Raw genomic sequence first — 22,588 nt, forward strand, 5'->3', positions numbered from 1 at the left:
ATGTTAGAATATTTTAGTGAACTCAAGGGTAGATGTAACATAGGAATGCACTCAATCAGCTTTGGTGAGCCTGTCATCAAGAAGGATTGCACAATGCTATGAAATCAGATTATAAAAAAGAAAAAACTGAGAGAAAGAAGGAGATGGAGATGACTTCAGTTCCCTTTGTGAATGCCATCACCTCTGGAAAGAGAAAAGGAAACAGCACAGGCAGCAATACAGACAAGGAAAAGTGGAAGAATATTATCTCTAAATTGAAACTGAGGCACAGAGCTTTCAGTCAAACTGAGCACCACTTGCCACATTTGCCTTTTTTTTTTACAAAAGCTTACTACGTATTTAGAATCAAGACACACAAAAAGATTTTGCATCACAATTTTAGTAAGTATATGCGTGTGTGTATATGTATGTGTATATGTGTGTGTGTTTGCATATTTATCTACACAAGTGTAGCCTAGGCATTCGGCTGGATATATGAAAACCAAAGCAGGTAGAGGGATGGAACTCGATGTGTTGGTTCTGCTGCTGGGCGTGCACATTCCACCCCAAACCCTTGCAAGTGTAGCATGAAGGTAGCTTCAAGCAGACGTAGTGTGAATAGAGCTTTTAAGTTCTCTTACTTTGCTTCCAGGCAAGGCCTGCTAAGTGCCAGCTCTAGCAGTGGTGCGGATACTCTCACGAGATCTCCCAGGAAGTCAGATTGTTCTGCAAGATCTTGCAAAAGCATTCCTAACACTCCCAGAGCTGGCGTGCTGAGCAGGCTCTGCCCAAGAGTCAAGGCCAAGAGCTTAAACCCTCTTTTTGCATTGGGTAACCCCAAGCAGACCTGGCATGAAAAGCTTTTAAGCTCTCAGTTTTCCCTGCTGAGCAAGGCCCTCTGGGAGCACTGGGGATGCTCTCTCCCTTATCGGCTACCTTATAGAAGTCAGGCTGGCTAGCTTTGTGGGAGGCTCCAGGAGTTTGTTATATCTGCTTTCCATGTGTACATATAACCCTTGGAACCAAACCCTCATGCAAGATGAGGTATGTTAAGATAGCCCTAGCTGCTGCTAAACATGCAGTTCTCATCATTAGGAAAACAGGGAAAGCCAGAACAAGCATATTTGAAGTAAATAAGATAGTAAATAAGATTTCCCAATAATGCATTGGTTAATGAATAGTCAAAATGCTGCTCTGATGCCTAAGCAAGCATATTTAAGCCACAGAATTAAGAGGGATGTTTAGATATAATTCATGTCTGAAGATGGAAAAGTTCATGCATGCACACTTCCCATCTATCTGTCCCTTCCACAGAAGCTAGAATAGTAGATAGTATGCTGAACTTGAACTAGGGACACCTGGATGCCAATCCTCAATCACTGGTGAAGCTCCCTAGGCAACCTTGGACCGATCACTATCTCACTGAACCTAATGTACCCCATGGAGTTGTTGTGAGGAAAAAAGCGGATAGCCTTCAGTTAGGAAGCCCTGAGCTTCTTTGAAGAAAACAGCAACCATTTGTGAATGGAGAAGACCTTGAAGACACAAGAACTCCATGTGCTCAGAGTTCCTGCCCTTGTGAGGAATCACGGAATCAGAGCGTAGAAAATGATTAGATTACCTAGCCATGGTCCAGAATTTCACATACTTCCACCATAATCTTACTCTGGCTTGCATTGAATATAATCAGGTGTGACCTTAGATTTTATGAACACAAGATCTCAGTCACTAGCAAGTAACAATTAAGCCACTGTTAACGAGAAAATTAACCACCTGCCCCCAACTGCTAAAGCAACCCAGACTGTTCCCTGGATCAGCATTATTTTTAGGGATGCTGGTGATTAAAAAAAGAGAGAGTGAGATCCAAGAGTTGCCTCAGCAGTGCAAGGTATATTAGGGGGCCTAGACTATGTAGTACAGCTGCTTAGAAAGTATCTCTGAGCAGCACCAATTAACCAAAGGCTTATTAAACCCGTGATGAACCAATGAGTCTGGGAATCCAGCATAGCTATAAATTCTCAGAAAAGGACAAGCTCACGTGTGTTGTTAGATTATCCTCCATCTACACTACATAAGCAAGTGATTATGGAAAAAGTATATGATTTCAGGATGATTTATTTATCCCACAAAAATATCATTTACTCCTAAATAATAAGTGTGTTATATTATTATTCATCTGCTCTCTTATCCAAGATACTGTAACACAAACTCAAAATAAAGCCCCCTCTCTACATAAGATATGAAAAGGGAGACTACAGACACCATTCCATCTCAATAACACCATTAAAGTATTTTTTTAAAATGAAGATTAGATAATTAAAATAGAAGCATCCAGCAAGTCAAACCCAAAGAGTAAAACTTTAAAGCCAAGAGCAGGTTATAGACAACGGAGCAAATTTAAATTTAACAAATAGTCAACATGATGTCTTAATACCAAGAAACATTACAACTCTCTTCTAGAATAATTTTTCTCTGGAGATAAAAAGCTGACTTTGTACTAACACTGCACTAAATTTATTTTACTGCAAGATGCTGTAATTGTTCTGTCACTGCTGAAGAACTACAAGTGTAGCTGGATCATTTGACCCTGTATATACACCTCTACTTTGTGACTAGATTAACCCACAGGGTGACCTGACTTCCAGTGAGGCAGGCAAGAGTCCTTAATATTTAACAGGAAAATTTGCAGATAATTGCACTGGGTCCAAGATGTTCATATCCTTAGGACATTGGAAAGCTTGAGCACAGCAACTGTGTGAGAATAATATGAACCTGAACATTTTAATTTATACTATTAGTATTTATACTATTATACTATATTATTATTATTTATGCTATTAAACAGATAAACTCTTGCTAGATTCTTAGCACGATGACTGCATGCTAAAATTGCAACAGTGCGAGAACTAGACCTGGATCTATCCAATACACTTATTCCTTGGTTTATAAGCCATGACAGTGGCAAATGGGGCGCATCAACCTGGTAAGGTATCCCATCTAGGAGAGGGAAAACTCTGATCCTAAACTTCTGCTGCTTTGCAGGAAATCTCAGGAGAGGAAAAGGCTACGTAGTAAAGCCCTACACAAACTTGGAGTTGAGTCCCTAAGATGGTTGGATGGTGTCTTGTGTATTTTCTTCTGGCAACTTCAGCAGCGAAGCTGATACCAAACATATTGCTCTGCTTTCCGTACCACATCAGAGAGGCAGAGATGGGTGTCTTGTCGTCTGGGCAGCCCAGGACCTCCATACACACTGCCCAGGTTTGCACCTCAGCGGGGTCACTTCAGTGCTGCTAACGCAAGGGTTTGACTTCACTCCTGGAGGTGCACTCCATTGTCTCTCAAGACAGATGAATGCCAAGAATTCATGCTACAAAAACTACACTGAGATGCAACAAACCATGGTTTTCCATGACATGCATTAATGGAGGTGAACCTCCCTTCTCCTGTATGGTAAAAGGTAAAGGTACCCCTGCCCGTACGGGCCAGTCTTGACAGACTCTAGGGTTGTGCGCTCATCTCACTCTAGAGGCCGGGAGCCAGCGCTGTCCGCAGACACTTCCGGGTCATGTGGCCAGCGTGATGAAGCTGCTCCGACGAACCTGCACCAGAACAGCACACGGAAACGCCGTTTACCTTCCCGCTATAAAGCGGTACCTATTTATCTACTTGCACTTAAGGGTGCTTTCGAACTGCTAGGTGGGCAGGATCTGGGACCGAACGACGGGAGCTCACCCCGCTGCGGGGATTCGAACCGCCGACCATGCGATCGGCAAGTCCTAGGCGCTGAGGTTTTACCCACAGCGCCACCCGCGTCCCTTCTCCTGTATGAGGGGGAAGTAATAAGCACCTGAATTATTGATCCTTATTTAATGACAAATTAGGATCTGGACTTTAGTTCTGAGATCCTGGCTTATGATCAGCAAACCATAAGCTGCCACATTCAGATACAATGGCAAGTTATTGTTGTTCCTACCCTAATGTGGAAATATTCTAATCTACTGTCTTCACGTACTCTCTTCACATAAACAAACTCAAAGTTTGCTGCCGTTTGTACGGGTAAGAGAAAACTATGGTTTGCTATTGCATCTGCATGGTGTCTCTCTTTCTCTGTGTTAACAGAACCTCTGTTAATCTGTTTAGTAAATTTGTATCTTGCCCTTCCAGTGAATGAAAATACGTTTAGTGAAGGATGTGAATTCCAAATCTCTCAACACTATTGACAGAGCAAAAAATGAACTGCTATAGGAAGGGTGTTTTTTGGAGGTATTTCTGTGGCAATAATGTGCTCTATAGCTTTTGAAACCTTACATGTACGAAAGCTTTGTTACTCCAAAGCAGAGTCAAAATAGGTTGCGGTCCATGAATAGGCCATTGGCCAACTTCTGGTGGACCACTTAGTGCCCTGTATTTTGCAAAGGATGCTGGTCTACGTAGAATTTGATGTGATTCAGCAGAGCATGTCATACATTTTTAAGCAAGAATGAACATTCACTTAACACATATTAGCTGCTCCTTGCTTTGAAAACGTCAGTGGACCATGGGGGATCTTCACAGTTCTTGTATCACCCTACACCTGCTATACAAAATTCCAGGTTTTCCGGAACCAATCTTTCCAAACCCAGAAGCCTGTTCCCATTTGATCCCTGTGCCTACAATGAGCTCCATTGTTAGCAACATGAAAGTGATTCCAGTTTGCTTTATCATAGCAGCACCAATAAAAGTAGCTTGACAAGTAGCTATCCACGCTTATTCAGAATTATGTCTCATTGTTTTTTAACGGTGCTTATTCCAAGGAAAATGTGTATGGGTTCGCAGCCTGAATGCTTTTTGTTTGTAAGTCATGGCATCAGTATTCCTCCTAGATAACCTATGGATAATGGTACTTTCATGATTTGTGCACATATGCATGTGTATTATCCCTTGATGACTGCAACAGTGGACAAAGACTATGAACAAATTGAACCATCACCAAACTAACACTACAGAAACAGCTCTCTGTCAGCTGCTGTCATTTGTAAAAGACTATCAGCAGGCAGCATGATCATAAATCTCACTCCTTATGGGAAGATTTAACCATCAGCTGAACAGGCCTGAAAATAGAGCACTGAGTGCAATAAGGAGGGGGAGAAAGGCTAATTCAGCTTTACATACCACAGAGCAGCAAGTCACCCAGATAAAGTATCCTTAAATCTTAATTTGTTCAGCAAAGCTATTCTGCAGACTTATTTAAATACATTCATGCAAACTCAGATCTAATTTGAAATTGTTTATCATCATTTACAATAATTACTTGCACACTACAGGTGCTTAATGGATTCCAGGAAAGACTGCTTTGCCCAAGCATCAGTAAAACTGCCTCTTTCTAAAATATACATCTTTGCCATCAATTAGCATTTCCATTAGAACAAATAGCTGATTGTGTTAAGAATGGTTAGCAAAAGTGAACATCCCTGCATACGCACTGTGACCAGAAGAATACCAAAAGCTAGCAATTACCGAAAGCAACATAAATTTTTTTTAGAGGAAGTCATCAAATGCATTACTAACTCTTACCAGTTACTCCTATTCAATATACAACAGGCACTATAGAAGTGTCCCCTTCCATAGTAATCCTATTTCATAAGCATGGATCTATTTCCTGAAGGTCTTGTGGGAGACACACAAACCTGTCTACTGAGCTACAGGCTCCCATAGCTCTAGATCAGGAGTAAGGAACCTGTGCCTCTCCAGATGGTCATTAGTGGTGGCTGATAACCCCTGGACCTGGTGGGGGCAGCCAAGGTTATGTAGGCAGGGCCAATAAGGTAACATGGGTGGGAACATGGGTAGGCCAAATTTGTTCTGGTTTTCTTCCCATTCTCCCCCCTGCAAAGGCATGGACACAAAATAATTGCAATTGTATATGAACTTAGCGCCTAACTCAGTGTTTTTCAATGTTGGGTCCCCAGCTATTGTTGTACTACAATTCCTATTATCCATAGCTAGTAGGACCAGCGGTCAGGGATGATGGGAGATGTAGTCTAACAGAAACTGGAGACCCAAGTTTGAGAAACATTGGCTAACTAAACTGAAACGTCTCTACCCTTGGTTTAGAAGGGCAATCTACACCCACAGAATCCCCTGCCCGACTCAAGGCATTCTATGGGAGAGAGTTGTGAAGTCAGAGGTGGGACTTGCTGGTAGTAATTATTTTGACTGGCTAGACAGATGAGGTGGGCAGAAGCATCTAGGAAGCCTCTCAGTCAGTGGAAATATGTTAATAACGACTGTGGGTGACAGGAGAAAGCCTAGACAATAGATTTCGAGGTCGGGGGGGGGCTCAGAATCTTAGATGGGCTATATTCCACTTTGCTCCAAAGAGGAGCCTTCACTGTTGGCCATGCCAGTTAGGACTTATGCGAGTTGAAGTTTAACAACATCTGAAGGACCACCGGTTCCCCACCCCTGTTCCAGATATTAAATTCCCGCTGTAATGGAATAGGAAACAAAAAGAAAATTTAAAAACATCAGACCGTTCTGGAGCCCCATTTGCAACCCGAACCCGTTCTGGATCCATTCTGGAGCCCCGTTTGCAACCCGAACGGAACGCAAGATGCGACGGCGCGTCTGCGCGGGTCGCGTTTCGCCGCTTCCGCGCATGCCGTCATTTTGAGCGTCTGCACATGCGTGAGCTGCGAAACCCGGAAGTAACATTAAAGGAACGCAACCCACATCTGCGCACGCACAGGTTGCCATTCGCCGCTACTGTGCATGCGCGTGACGTCATTTTGCGTGTCTGTGCATACGCAAGTGGCGAAAACTGGAAGTAACCCTTTCCGGTACTTCTGGGTCGCCGCAGGAGGCAACCTGAAAAAACGTAAAATGAAGCAAACGTAACAAGAGGTATGACTGTATATGTGAAAAGGATCCAGGGGTCTTGGTGGACCACAAGCTACACATGAGTCAACAATGTGATGCAGCAAGCTTGCTTTCTCTTGCTCTGGAGGCTAGGACGCAAAGCAATGGATTCAAGTTACTATAAAGGAGATTCTGACTAAACATCAGGAAGAACTTTCTGATGGTAAGATCTGTTTGACGGTGGAATGGACTCCCTTGGAAGGTAGTGGACTCTCCTTCATTGGAGCTCTTTAAGCAGAGGTTGAATGGCCATCTGTGGTGGTTCTTTAGCTGATATTCCTGCATTGCAGGAGCTGGACTAGATGACCCTCTGGACCCCTTCCAACTCTTCAATTCTATGATTCTGTTTTTCATACAAAGTCAAGATTGCCAACCAGAAAGTTGCTCATCATTTAAGTCTCTACTTCCATGCAGCATCCAAGCTCATTTTGCCACACCAGTTTAAATGTCTTGTGAAAAATAGCTCTTTGACCTTTGGATTAATTCTAATCTTTCTGTGTACCTGAGTACAAAATGCATGCACTACCTGTCAAGGGGTGTTAGGTGAATTCTGCTTTTAAAAAAGGCAAAGGAAAATAAGCAACCAGGGAAGGACACCACAAGAAACCTATAATCCAGCAATAGTCTCAGTCTAGAGGGAAATTAGCCATTATCCTCCTCGAGCCCCTCTGACAGCAAGCTTGTGTCAGAGTAAAACAGAACAGTTCCATTTCAGACAACTAATTAAAGTGGCTTCCATTACCCATTTGGGGATCCCTGGGAAATTCAACTGACTATTAAAAAATATCTGAGTTGTTCAAGACCATGGCAAGCTCAGTATACCCCTTGTTCTGTTCATCTTTTTCCTCCCTAACCTCTGAGGCCACTGGGATCCTGGATTTGATGTTATCCGGGTGACATTTTGATAACGGTTCTCTCTGGAGAGATGACAACCTTTGAGATCAAACGCTCATTCACCTATCGCTTAAACAAGAAGCTGCAATTAATGCAGGGGAGTCAATTCTAATCTTCTGCAAGTCAGTGAAGCTCCCGGGGATTCAGATAAAAAACAGCTAGCCTAGGAGTGCCCATTTTAAAAGAGCGGATTTTCAACTAGTTAGTGCATTGGAGATCACAGTACAGATTACTCACACTGAGCCTCTCATTCCCAGGGGAAAGTGAAATCACTCTTGTCTGACCTACTTGAGGGAAGTAGAGCTACTGTTACATGGAAGAAGCTACAACGGGATAATGCACAATGAAATCAAATGAATCCACACAGAGGGTATGAAGTAGCAGAAGTCTGCACCACTGTATCTAGTAATAGCTAACACTGACAACAGCTAGCTTTGCCAGATATGAGGTATCTCTGTTGTCAGAGAATATAGGGCCACACCAGAAAAATACGTAAACAGGTGTCCTGGGATAATAAATTTGGGACATGGAAGCAAAGAGCGTTTCAACCTATTCAGCAGGAATTAAAGCATCTTAACAACTATTTGCCAGAAAGCAAATAGAGCCAGAAAGCTTCAACAAAGGCGAATTTTAATAAACAGATCACCTTTAGGGCTGAAACACCCAACATCATCCACTTACTTCCAAGCAGATCTGTGCAAGATGATAGTGTAGGAGTTCAAGGTTAAGCGTCTCTTTGCTCCACTTCTGAAGCTGAGCTATACCCATGGTTGCATCCAACACTGTCATTCAGCAAGCCCTGTGCTTGAACAGGTCCATTTCTCCATGCTGGGCAGATGAATCCAACACAGCAAAAGCACTGATGGAGCCATGGTGCAAGAGCTTGTGCTAGTTTGAAGTCTCATTAAACTACCTTTTTATGCTCCTATCCTCTCTATATACAAAGCTATCTGGTTGTGGAACCTCTTTCACAAGATGACCCTCTAGTGAAACAAGTTCAGTGCTAATTCTCTTTCACTTAGCAGTATGTGGGATATAACCCCCAATGATCACCAAGTTCTAATTTTATTTCTTGAGCCCTGGAGCACTAAGCTCTCTCTTTTGTCAGTACATATATTTTGCGGGTAAGTATTAAAACTCACCAGTGTGTATAAATTGAGATCTCAATTAACCAAGCATAATTTCCAAAACAACCAAGGAACTGCCATTTCTAATCTCACACCAGAAATTTCATATGCTGTATCAAAGAGGAAGTGTAACATGTCCTCCAGCTGCGTCCAGCGTGTTCATGCAGATTACATTATGTTATGCTTTTCCTCCCTTGACACATTATGCACATTAATTGCACTATTTCTGCACCCTGCAAGTTTATGGCTACTGCCAACAGTGAATACGAAGCTGAAAAGCCTCCATACCACAGATCATCAGCTACATACAGAATTCCACTCAAGAAGTGGTGCCTAGTGTCTACTGGGGTTGGCAGGGTGGAGGTCAGCAAGGTCAACAGGAGGCAGAGCCAGAACCAATGAAAGGCAGGGCCAACTCATTCCAGTTTTGCCCCATCCTCCTCCCTGCTCCGTTCTACAAGGGCAACACCGAGGCTAAGAAAGGAGAAGTCGATAAGACACTGCTCCCCCTGGACTGAATGCAAGTGAGAAATTAAGCAGGGGAGAGGCTAGCTAATGGCCGGTTGAAGTTAGTGGGGCAGTGCCACAATCCACCCTAGCGGACCAACCTCTGTTGCTGCCTTTTCTTATGGGCTTCCTATCAGATATTTTGACTTAAAATAAGTTAATAGAAGCAGTTTCACATCTTCTCTTTCCCCTAAAAAACATCTCAGAAGGTTGGGGGAGCATCACAAACAGCATGGAATGGAGCATGGAGTGGTGCAGAAGGGAAGGAAGTGACAGGAGACTTTCCCACTGTGAACTTCCTTAAGTTATATTAGGATCCAAGCCAAGGAAGCATTAACCGTTAAAGAATTAACCTAGAATGTGCACAGCCAGGATTCCAATGTAGGTTAAGCCTCAAGGCCTCACTTCTTTTAGACAGACTTGTTTTGTCAAAGCAATTTGAAGATCAGTGTGATTCCCAGTCTTTGCTATCTGAAAATAGTGTCTGCTCTCACCTCCCTATTCATAGTTAGTTCATTTACTGAAGGTGGAAAACATACAGAAAACATGAAGTACCCCATATTTCCTTACCTTAGAACCTGCCAGCAAGCTGCTCAGCATTTTAGTTCCTTTTCCAATGCCAACCACTGTTAACAAAGAGAAACATTACTTCAACAACTGCCCCTGTCACCTCTGTATTCACTACTGCTGTCTGTAAAACATCATGCCAGTAACAAATATTATTTCACACAATTCTGACACTTTCCATTAACAGGGTCAATTGATTGAAAACGATGACAGAAGAAATTTTAGGAGGGGAAAAAATACTCTGGTGCTTTTCATTTTTCCAGTATGTCAGGGTGGGGTGGGGTATGGTGCGTCGAGAAGCAATGCACATAAGTGCAATGTATTACTAAAAGGACCATCAATCTACATTGGGGTCCTTCCGAGCTATTTTAAAGGGTCTGCAGTATTTATGACTGAGCAAGCAGTACTCATTTCTCCAACATCAGTGGCTTAAAAAAGGAATGCCAGCAAAGACAAAATACGGTAATTCAGCTTATTTGCCCAGTTTACAATAACAGAAAAAAGGACCTGCTTTATTTCTATTATTGTTGGTTTTAAAAATGTTGCATAATGTTGCAACCCACCTTGGGAACTTAAAAGCTGGCTTCACATGTAATGCTAGGCCTTAAAGTATGCTTTTGTACTGGGCACAAGTTGCAGGCTGGTGTACTCAGTCCAAGCACTTCTGCTTTGGAGTGAACAGGTAAACAAACCACAGCTGGACTAGCTTAGTATGATGGCAGAACCTCAGAAAATATAACATAAAAACCATAAAATCAATGGACATCATAAAATGGCAGTCCAGGAGCAGAGGAACCAGTTATTTAAACCAGCCATCTGCACAGGACTGAAGAAAAAGTACATCTAAATTTCACATGGAAAAGCTGCTAATGTGGCAGACAAGTTATCTTCAATGGGAGAGAGTTCTCTAGGGACACTGCAAATAAATAAATGATTGCTAATATGCAAATTACCTAGCACTCCTGCAGCACTGCTATCCAGAATCCCACCATGTCCAATCTTTAACATTTTATTCCTCTTCCTTCTACTAGGCTTTGGCATACCGGTTTCTGAAAAAATAAGATCCCAAAGGATAAAAAGCTTCATAGAACTTCATAAAAATAACAAACAAGGCACATAAATCTGCCGTTCACATTGAAAGGTACCAAAGTGGCACAACTAATTTAATGGAAACAGTTTAATCCCAAGGAGGGAGGAAAATTGTGAATCAGAATCCTAGGATTTGTCGTATCATAAAACGAATAGTATACCTAGAGCTTGTTCTCATATCTACCATCAGCTGGCATCAGATAATTAATAATTTTAATAGTTAACAGACAGGGTGCATTATTTTCCCCAACAACGTACAAGAAGCATCACATTTACTGATTTGTTACAGTAATAAAACCATAACTAGCAACAGTCACAGAATTTTCCCAATGTTGTCAACAGTGCACAGCAGTCTCTTAATATGTTTCCCACATTTAATTACATATAATGGCTTGGATCCAGCAGACTACATGCACAACCAAGTCCCTTGCTGGCTATGGAAAGAAACGATATGAGATTGCACGCTGTTCTGTAGATAACACTGTGAAAGCCCTGCCTGTATTTGCATTCCCAGCTACAAGGTTGCGAGCAGATGGCAATGTGGTGCTCAAGTCAGGGGATGCAGTAGCTAACCCAGTATCCTCCAACCTGGTACCCTCCAGCTGTTTTGGATTACAGCTCCTATCGGCCACTGCCAGCATGGTACTGTAATTGTAGTTCAGAACACCAGGATTTTCCTGATCCCGTGACCTGGATCTCCTTTTTTATGATACTGCTTTGTTGTGTATTTTCATCTTGTTTTTAAATTGGTTTTTGTGCATTTGGCTTTTATAATTTATAAACCACTTAGTAACCCACTTGGCCATTAAGCAGTATAAAGGTAAAGGGACCCCTGACCATTAGGTCCAGTCATGACTGACTCTGGGGTTGCGGTGCTCATCTCGCTTTATTGGCCGAGGGAGCCAGCGTACAGCTTCCGGGTCATGTGGCCGGCATGACTAAGCTGCTTCTGGCAAACCAGAGCAGCGCAAGGAAACGCCGTTTACCTTCCCGCCGGAGCGGTATCTATTTATCTACTTGCACTTTGATGTGCTTTCGAACTGCTAGGTTGGCAGGGAAATAAGCAGTATATTATCCAATAAAATAATCACAACAAAAACCGATGCATCTGAAATTGAATAAGTGAAATTAAATTTGTGCTTTGGTAATGAATACTTCACAGAAGCCAATAATAAACTGCTGTTAACTATTACCTGCTATTGGTCCATTTTTTATTTCCTACAAACCGAGGGTGAGCACATGCTTACCATCCCCGTTTAAATCAATGGGCCCAGTACATGCAAAGAAACTTAGTGCTCAGAAATGGTGGTAAATCCAGAAACGAAGCTAGATTGCAAATAATTCATAAATTTTGCCAAAATATGTTGGTAACTTTCTCTTTCCAGCAAGGCAACTAATATGACTAGTAGTGTGTTTATGTGGCCATGTCCCTACAAAAACTGGCTTCTCATTGGAGAACACTTACACAGCATCCACTATTTGGATATTTTAGGACAAATCTAAGCTCTCGCCTTTCCCTCAACAGGAACATCCAAATAAAAGTTATCCACCTTACATACTCATGCAGATACAAATGGTCCCAACTCTAGAACCCCCAAATTCAGCTCCAAATTAGGCATGTTGACAATATTAAAAAAACCCCAGAAGCTACACAATCGTTTGGTTAGAAAAGAAGGTTTAGGATGCTTTTTTAAAGGCATGCCACAGAAACATAACTCCTTTCTGCATCTTGAGTTAATTGCAACAGGGGAACCATATCAGCACTCTTGACATAAATGTGAAGTGAGAAATGCTAGCCATCAAGTCAGACTTCCATGGATTATGCTGGAAGATCAGATAAAGTGTTGAGACATTTGTTCTTTGCACCTGTTTGCAAAGGCAATGGAACCCACAGAATTTGGGCCCAAGTCCAAGGCCCCACATTGCTATGGACAACACAGTGGTGGTGGGAAACAGGTAGGTCATCAGTACAACACCCAGCATGGTCGTTTTTTCTAGTGCTCCATTCATCAGTCCCCTTGTCTGAGGCTGGTTACTGACTGCATCATGGGAGGCCAGCAAAGAGGTGGCAGGCCAAAGCCAACCAGAACTTGAACATGCTCAGCAAACACACTGCTATGCCAGGAGGATCAGACCAGCATTTGGTGTACTCCACACTGTGTCCTGGTGTGTTCCCTCACCTCCAGTTCCACACCATCAAAGAACCCCTACAAAAAAAGCTTTTCGTTTTTCCTTAGGAGGTAGTGTTGAGAATGGCAGATAGACGGCAGGAGGGGAGACCAAATGTGATGGATAGATCACTGCCCCCGCCAACAGCTGTGGGGTGGGAATCAAAGACTATTGTTCTTTTGAAAGTTATCAATGACAAAAAACAACAACAAACCACTGGGTTTTCCTTTGAAGGGATGTCATAGTTACTCTGGAAAATCTGTATTACAGATGTGGCAGAAAAAGAAACGAAAAATCCACCATCGCAACCTGTTATCGTGACAACGGAAATACATGCACAAACGCTATTTAGAAGAGCTTAAGACAGAAGTGGATGAGAGATTAAGACAGGAAACTACATATTATCAGGGTCTTTCTTTGTAATTATCTGGGTTGCCAAGCTGTTGCTATTGCTGCTGCTGCTATTATTATTATTTATTATTATTATTATACCAGTGTAGGAATGAAGCAGTTGTAAAGAATGCAATTAGGTGGGTGGAGGTGGGGAGTGGGCAAGAAAGGACAATAAATGAGCACTACCTGAAGGGAAGCAATACCCACTGTCCAATGCCTAAAATGACCAAAGTGCACCACTGTGTATAGGAAACAGTGCCAGATTTAGGTTTGATGAGACCCTAAGATACTGAAGGTAATGGGGCCCTTTACATGTCCAGTTGTCCTTTGTCAACAACAAATTGTCACTGTTTTGTGTGTGGAATATATGCTATATGGTAATTTATGGACCTAATAGGTATCTAAAACCATTTGCATATGTTGCCATACAACCAGTCCATGCAGAATGTAGGCATCCTACATATAGAAATGAGCAAACCAGTGATATTTTAGAGAGCAGGCTAGCAGGTGGGGCCCATTACTTACATCATAGGAGCCTATACAACACAAAACACTGTTGCTGTATGTAGGTTTTATTTATTTGTTCTTTATCTTATATTTTGGAAATGTACATCCAGGGGTTTTTTGTCCTTTAAATTTTTTGGGGGGCCCTAAGCTATATCTTGTTTAGCATACACATAAATCCGGCGCTGAGGAAATAATGAAGAAAAGGTTGTGCAGCATTCAGAGTCTCTGAGTCACCTAACTCCACTACTTCCTAGGCAGGCATAGGCAAACTTGGCCCTCCAGATGTTCTGGGACTACAGTGGTACCTCTGGTTAAGAACTTAATTCATTCTGGAGGTCCGTTCTTAACCTGCAACTTTTCTTAACCTGAGGTACCACTTTAGCTAATGGAGCCTCCTGCCGCCACCACACGATTTCTGTTCTCATCCTGAAGCAAAGTTCTTAACCCAAGGTACTATTTCTGGGTTAGCGGAGTCTGTAACGTGAAGCGTCTGTAACCCGAGGTACCACTGTACAATTCCCATCATCCCTAGCTAACAGGACCAGTGGTCAGGGATGATGGGAGTTGTAGTCTCAAAACATCTGGAGGGCCGAGTTTGCCTATGCCTGCCTTAGGACCTGCCTAGATGAGGAACCTGAGGCCTTCCAGATGTTGCTCCGCAACCTGTCGGCCGCCGCGCCGGCTGCTGAGTTGAGAAGAGCCTGGTCGCCTCAGGAGGGCCGCAGGCTCCCCACCTGTGGCCCAGACTCTCCCTCCTTCCCTGGACTTTCTGCTCTCCCCCTTCAGTGGTACCTGCCATCAGCTTCGCCCTAAGCCGGTTCAGCACAGCGGCTGAGGTGCATCCCTTGGGCTTATACACGGCGAAGAGCCCGCTAAAAGACAGCAGCTGAGCGGCAACTGCTTTGCCCCGGACGGCCTCCACCACCGCCCCAGACATGGGCGAGAGCACAGAGGGGAAGCCCGGCCGCCTCGCTGCGTCCCGAGTCCCGGCGCCGTTTTCTGCCCACGTGGGTCGACGGGAGGCGCGGCAGGCAAGCAGGCAACGGCCACCGCGGGGCAAAACGGCCAAGAGAAACGGCCACTTCCTCGCCCGCAAACTGTAAGGCCGAAGAGCACTCTGGGAGCTGCAGTCCTCGGGTTGGTTTCGCCGAGGGACTCGGGAGCAGGGGCTTGTGGGACTTGTAGTTTAACTACGTCTTCTCTCCCTGCTGCTATTATAGCAGGGTTTAGAAAACAACCCACAGCCGATATTGGTTGTTCTTGTTATTACCGACAACTGTACACACTGACGGTAACAGTGTGGCTTGAAAGTAGAAGAGAGAAGTATGCTGAACTGTGTAATCTTCTGCTCTAACGTCTGCCCAGAAATAAGTTCCATTGTGTTCATTGTTGTGCGCGCGATGCTGGCTGGGACTGATGTGGGTGGTGGCCCAAAACATCTGGAGCGGGCATCAGGCTGCGGGAGGCTGGTCCAAGCTTTTGTAGATTAGAATTTACACGAGGATATGCATTCATTAGGGCATAGCTCATCAGATACACGAAGGGTTATGCCCTGATAAATGCAGCCTGGGGTGTATCTGATGAGTCTACTTTTGGTGCTTCTGTACAGCTCAAACGCATTGATTTCCGGGGTACACTTAATGCAGAGTCAGGAGAAGGCAGTTCTTCTTCTAGTACATACCACTTTATTTCACCAAAGAGGGAGGGGGCAGAAACAGCTTGTACATGATATTACAGTTTCAAGTCATTTTTCAGCTCCTGGGCAGCTTGTTTCCCCCAATATCACATTTGTGTGCCATATTTACACATGGCATTGCATCTCCCACTCAACCAAGACATGTACACAGTTCATACTCTATCACCCAAGAGAATTTCTTCAGAGACAATATATCTCTCTGAGCAAAAAGGTGCTGCTGCTTTCTGATAAATTGGCTTGGAAAGCTACTGCTTCTTCCTTTTTCTTACCCATCACTTGGACAGTCATTGCACCTTCCCTACATGACTTAAAAGAATTATATGACACTGACCAGTTGTTCAGTCCATTAATCTTAACTGCCTCTGTAGCATCCTATAAAGAATTCCTATTGCAGGCTCCCCCTCACTCTGGTCATAGTACAGTAATTCGTTTCCTTCAACTACTGTGCAAAATGCATCGTTCAGGATCCTAGCCTACTTTCAGGCATCAGATTAAACCCCATGGATTTGAAAACTTGTTAATCATCATGGAATAAATGTGATACCTGTACAGAAAGACATCTGCTACAGCAATATTGTCATTATCCAAGATCTGGATCCTGAGAATGCCTGCTTTTTATTAACTCAAGATCTTACTTTGGTGCTGGGAGAAAAGGAAGGGAGAAGCAGCATTGTAGAAGCAGACATAGGCTGTGTACACACTCCTGTTTACTCTGTATCCAGTCTGTTCTCACCACCAGTTTGGGAAGTGGTATACACATAGTGTTAGCCACAATTTTATTTCCATCCAATGTTGCTTATGAGATACTACATTCTGATGTGTTTTTCCTTAGTTAAGATATGGACTGAAAGAAAAAAAATGACTAGGCTGCATTTTAAGCTGGTAATGTGGGCTACTCTCTCTTAGACAAATATACCACGTCTCTCTTAGACAAATGTTGTTTGAGGGAGCCAAGGGTGCTGCTTTGAGCTCTGTAGAGCAGGGGTCAGAAATCTTTTTCAGCAGGGGGCCAGTCCACTGTCTCTCAGACCTTGTGGGGGCCCAGACTATATTTGGGGGGGGGATGAATGAATTCCTATGCCCCACAAATAACCAGAGACGCATTTTAAATAAAAGCACACATTCTACTCATGTAAAAACACCAGGCAGGCCCCACAAATAACCCAGAGATGCATTTTAAATAAAAGGACACATTCTACTCATGTGAAAACATGCTGATTCCTGGACCATCCGCGGGGCGGATTTATAAGGCAATGGGGCCAGATCTGGCCCCCGGGCCTTAGTTTACCTACCCATGCTGTAGACGTGGTACTGGTGAGGGGTATGGCCTGTGGAGAGAGTCCAAATAGAAAGACCTAGAGCAGGGGTACCAAAACTGTGGTCCACAAGCTTCATTCAGGTGGTCCGCAGCATAGAATCCCAGAATTGTAGAGTTGGAAGATGACCCTTGGGGTCCGTACAATTCTATGATTCCTCAGCTAATCAATGAAAGAAAGAAAGAAAGAAAGAAAGAAAGAAAGAAAGAAAGAGTACTGTGACCCAGACAGGTCATTTATCCACAACAGTGTCCAGAGGAGAAATTACCATTGGGAGGAGCACAGAGAGAAAAAACATCATGGTGCACCTGTAGCAGCAAAACCAGGTGCCTTCATCTGCCCCAGCTGCAATAAAGCATGTCTGTCCTATATTGGTCTCTTCAGCCACAGCAGGCATTGTAACTCTCCAATGGTTTGATTTCACTCCAACGGCACACTCCATTGTGTCCCAAGACAGATGGATGCCAACCACCATCACCACTATGACCTGTATAAGTCAATACTAACTTTTTATCTGCTAAGAAGGTGACTGGTAAAGTAATCTGATACCATTATTCAGTATTTTATGCTATTACTGACTTTTCTTCCACACAGAAGGGAACTCCATTATAAATTAAGTAAGCTAGCATTATTTATAGCCCACCGACCTGTTCAGGTTGCTTGTAGTACTGAATAGAGAATGTTATTTCTATGCAGGTGCCTTTCACTTTTTGCTACCTGTGGTTGGAATTTGGGTTCCTCTAAAGTGTTGCTAATGGGCCACAGCTGCAAAGGAAAATGACTCTGGATTGCAGTTTATTTACTAAAGACACGTCAATGGAAATCTGTGAGTGCACATTAATGTTAAATGACTCATTTGTGTGGCTTCAGCTGTATTTTCCATTCTGGAATTGAATAATTCTAGCAAGAAAAGTTACATTTCCCCATCACAAGTAGAAAGGCAGTGGAAAAGATAATGCCATGTAGAAATATTTTAATATTTCTGATTTTTATAAGCAGATAATGCACCAACAGGGCAAGTCTGTCAATATCACACTATATCTTCAATATCAGTTCCATTTTATAGATCAGAAAAAGAGAGAGAGACCTGGTAACTTGTTCCTTCTTTCTCACGAATGACTATATCTTTAAGGTTGTGGAGGTATTGCAACAGAGTTTTCCTTCTCCTAGATGGGCTACCTTCCCAGGCTGACGAGTTCATCTGCCCTTCACTTCCCTCTACAGCACGTGCAGCACCCACCTTCTTGACTGTTGGACCCACTATTGGTCTCATCTGCTCCATCTTCCAGAGCCTGTCTTTGCATGCAGGAAAGTCCCTAACTCACCAAGCTTTTGAGAACTTAGAAATATGCAGGAGGACGACAACAATATTGTGTCTATATGTAAGCAAACTTCTCTTGTATTTTTTAATGATACTTCAAACCACTGTGTTTTGGGAGGTCATTAAGTTACTCTACTCCTGACGTCCCTCTGTTAGTCCTCACTCTAATGCAGCATGTTTTCTCTCTCTCTCAAGGCTTCTTAGTGAAACATTAATGAGAAACTCATGCACAGCCATACAATTTGTCTGATTAGGTCATTCATGTTTAATATGCTTGCTGCTCACAGTTCTTCCCGACACCAGGTATTGGATAGAGTTGTATTTCATCGTCAAAATACCCTTTATGCTGAGATCTAAATGATTAATTACTTTGACTAATGGTACCTTGGCACCAGACTTTCCTGACCACTTCTGAGTGTAATCTGCACACGTTACAATTTCTACTTACAAATAAGAAGCTCTGCCCATTTTGCTCGATGGCAGAAACGTGCAGCCTTTCAATGAAACAGGATGCAAGCTCACAGAGGTGGCCACCACAAGCTTGGCACCAAAATGAGGCATTCAACATATGCATTCAAGCCTAGAGATGCAAGAACAGCGAAGCAAAGAGCTCACATCTGCTGCAATAGCCAAAAGTAGTCAAGCAAGGAGACGGCCTGTTCCAGTGGTTTCCAAGCATCTGGTTGATAATTGAATTGCACCTCGTGAGGAATCTTTATACTCAATGCCAGTGATGGAACCTGGGACCTTTTGCATGTTAAGCACATGCTCTACCACTGAGCCATCACCCTTCCCCAAAGGCTGACTGGTGCTATCAGTACTTTTAACAAACTGGGAGTACATACCCTCAGACCCAGCAGTTGGTTAAGGGAGGATTGAGCACATGATCCATCATCCAGTCAGGGATACTCATGTGGAAGTTTGCTCTTGGCTTGTTCTTGGTTACAGCTCAGGGTGAGGAGAGAGCTTAACCACAGGTCCCAGTTTGGATGACATGCTGGACCAAACTTTGGCTTAGCTTAACACAACATGGCAGCAAAATGGACCGGGTGGGAGCCAAGTGGCACCAAGCTTGCTGTCTCGCTAAGCCAAGGTTGGTTCTTTGGCCACCCGAGATGCTTATCAAGCTACAAAAACATGGAAAGCAAACTAAACTTTGAAGAAACAAGCATCTGTATGACAACTCATGGTTAACTTGTAGTTTGTTAAACTAACTAAATAAATAAATCATGGTTTAATGTTTCGTGTGACCCAGGGTACCGAGAATAACATTACTGCCTGCCTTCTTTAATATCTGTAAATTGCTTTCGTAATGGCTGTTATTAGTATCTGAACAAGCAAAACAGCAGTGGTGGTGCGTCTAATAAATACGCAAACCTTCATCTTCTGGAATAAAAACATGCTATCTCCATTGAGGTTTTGGCACTATCCTTGTCCCCAATATCTTTTGAATTGCTTCAAGTCTTTATCTTCATTTCCGTTCTTCTTGAATGTGCTTCACAGACAAATGCACAATCAGAAATGCATTTATTACTAAACTAGCTAGCAAAGTTAACAGTCCAGTCTCTCATATGTCCTATCCCTGGAACACTTATAAGGACAGCTTGAACCCTGCAAAACTAATCCAGATAAAGGGACACTTTGGGAAAAGGACACCCAATCAAAATCTCCTAGATGAGAGCCAACTAACAGATGGTAAGAACTGAATGTCCTGGAAAAATACCTTCATGGACATAGTGGCGAGTGCATCAGGTTGATAGCCTGCCAAGCACAAGGCCCAGATGAACAAGCTGCAAGAAGCTTATGGTGAAACAGGATCCTGTTATAAAAGAAATTGATATAATGGGAAAAGGTCAGACAGACGAAGTCCTACATATGGACAACAAATGACATAATCTTGTTTATTCCTGCATTGACAGTTTGAACAATGGTCACACCCCCCAAAAATGATCAATGCATTTCATAATTAGTTTTGACTGTCTTTATTACTGAATGGGCCAAGTGCACTTGGCTCATGACCATTCAGAACATTCAGCACCATGCAGTGAACAAGCTCAGGATCTAAGCACCATGTCAGGCTTCAGTATTGCTTAAAGTGATGTACAAGAGGCCCTACCAGTTCACCCTTTTTGTTTTCCGAAACAGGTATCATTGTTGTGTGGAACAGATAATCTGTTTCTTTCCAGGGATCTGTTCTCAACAATAATGTTAGTATAGAAATAAAAATATATTTGTTTACTGCAAATGTAGTTTGCACTATTAACAAAATCAAAAGATTGGTAAGTCTCCTTTTAAGATAAAATACATGCTAAGTGAAGGGATGTGGGTGGGCTGTGGGTTAAACCACTCAGCCTAGGACTTGCCAATCAGAAGGTCGGCGGTTCGAATCCCCGCGACGGGGTGAGCTCCCGTTGCTCGGTCCCAGCTCCTGCCAACCTAGCAGTTTGAAAGCACGGGAAAGCTTCTCTGGTGGGAAGGTAAACGGCGTTTCCGTGTGCTGCACTGGTTCACCAGAAGCGGCTTAGTCATGCTGGCCACATGACACGGAAGCTGTACGCCGGCTCCCTCAGCCAATAAAGCGAGATGAGCGCTGCAACCCCAGAGTCGGTCACGAGTGGACCTAATGGTCAGGGGTCCCTTAGCCTTTACCTGCTAAGTGGGTTGTTTCTTCCTTCTTTCCTTTTCTCTTTTGGTAGAACACTGGATTTAACTGTCAGTTTTAAGGTAATATGGGAAATACTTGAACTGCTGAAAAATGTGCAGTAATATTGCAAGTGTCTCTTTTTTTGCAGTATTTTATTTGCATTGTACAAACACATTTTTCTCAAGAGGAGTACTGCATCTAGCCCTGTGGAACTCCCTCCCATCAGATGTCAAGGAAATAAACAACTATCTGACTTTTAGAAGGCATCTGAAGGCAGCCCTGTTTAGGGATGTTTTTAATGTATGATGTTTTGTTTTCTTTTTAATATTTTGTTGGAAGCCGCCCAGAGTGGCTGGGGAAACCCAGCCTGATGGGTGGGGTATAAATATAATAATAATAATAATAATAATAATAATAATAATAATAATAATAATAATAATTACTACTACTACTACTGGAGTGCCGGCATAAAGTTGTGGAAGCCAATCTGAACTTTTACCATTATAATTCTGTGAGACGTAAATATAACAGCCCAGAGTTTCTTGGCAGCTTGCCTGTCATTCACGGTAAAGCCATAATAGATGGGCACATAAAATTACTACTTCTTAGATATAGGCCAGTTTAATGGCCCTTGTTCCATTTTGTCTTTGAGACGAATTATAGCACACACTAAACAGATAATAGCATGACCAGGATAATGGCCCATTGGGACTGCAAATATCTAACACAAGAGAGAGGAACGTTTATATAACTGACAAGTCTGCATTGTAAGGGAGAAAAACTTTTATGTAACTGACCATCACTGATCATATAAAAGATCGCTTGTATGCCGATGATCACACCCTGTTATAATGGATTTACACACTATTAAGCACAGAAGTGGCTTTAAAGCAGGAGCTGACTGCTACATTCTGGAAATGTAAGGTGATGATTCTCATTATAGTAACATTAGGAGTGTGTACTATATAGGCAAATGATAAACTATACGTTATTTGCAGGCATGAGAAGTGTAGTTTTTAGAGAGTCAGGCTAAGAGTAGAGGATGGCTAATACTAGAGAGACTTGAATTTGAATCCATGCTCAGCCATAAAACTCAGCAACCTTGGATCAGTTGCTATATTTCAGCCTACCCTGCCTTACAGTTGTTGTGCAGATAAAATAGAGGGGAGAAATAGGTACGTCGCCTTGAGCTCCTTGTAGGAAAGGTGGGCTATTACTGTAGTAAATGAACATACAGTGGTACCTCAGGTTAAGTACTTAATTCGTTCCGGAGGTCTGTTCTTAACCTGAAACTGTTCTCATCCTGAAGCAAAGTTCTTAACCCGAGGTACTGTTTCTGGGTTAGCGGAGTCTGTAACCTGAAGCGTATGTAACCCGAGGTACCACTGCATGTCCTATTATGGATCGGCTTGGAATCATACAGAGGACTTCCCAGTTTGGTACAACAATGGTAGAAAATTGGCTTGGCTTAACCATATC

At 42.9% G+C, this 22,588-nt stretch overlaps 1 protein-coding gene across 2 annotated transcripts in view; it reads right to left on the reverse strand.

Moving 5' to 3' along the window:
- TRUB1 (TruB pseudouridine synthase family member 1) overlaps positions 1 to 22,588 on the reverse strand; it is a 38,603-nt gene that overhangs the window by 11,753 nt on the left and 4,262 nt on the right. The window contains exons 1-3 of one of the 2 annotated variants that reach the window (XM_053389101.1): positions 14,925 to 15,229; positions 10,928 to 11,023; positions 9,978 to 10,033 (exon numbers count right to left, since the gene is read on the reverse strand). In XM_053389101.1, coding sequence (XP_053245076.1) covers positions 9,978 to 10,033; positions 10,928 to 11,023; positions 14,925 to 15,069 — 297 coding nt within the window. In that variant the 5' untranslated portion in view covers positions 15,070 to 15,229. Of the gene's footprint in view, positions 1 to 9,977; positions 10,034 to 10,927; positions 11,024 to 14,924; positions 15,230 to 22,588 lie in introns of those variants that run through there. The other variant, XM_053389102.1, reaches the window with a different exon arrangement.

Source organism: Podarcis raffonei, chromosome 5 (assembly GCF_027172205.1).
Source record: "Podarcis raffonei isolate rPodRaf1 chromosome 5, rPodRaf1.pri, whole genome shotgun sequence".
Classification (NCBI taxonomy): domain Eukaryota; kingdom Metazoa; phylum Chordata; class Lepidosauria; order Squamata; family Lacertidae; genus Podarcis; species Podarcis raffonei.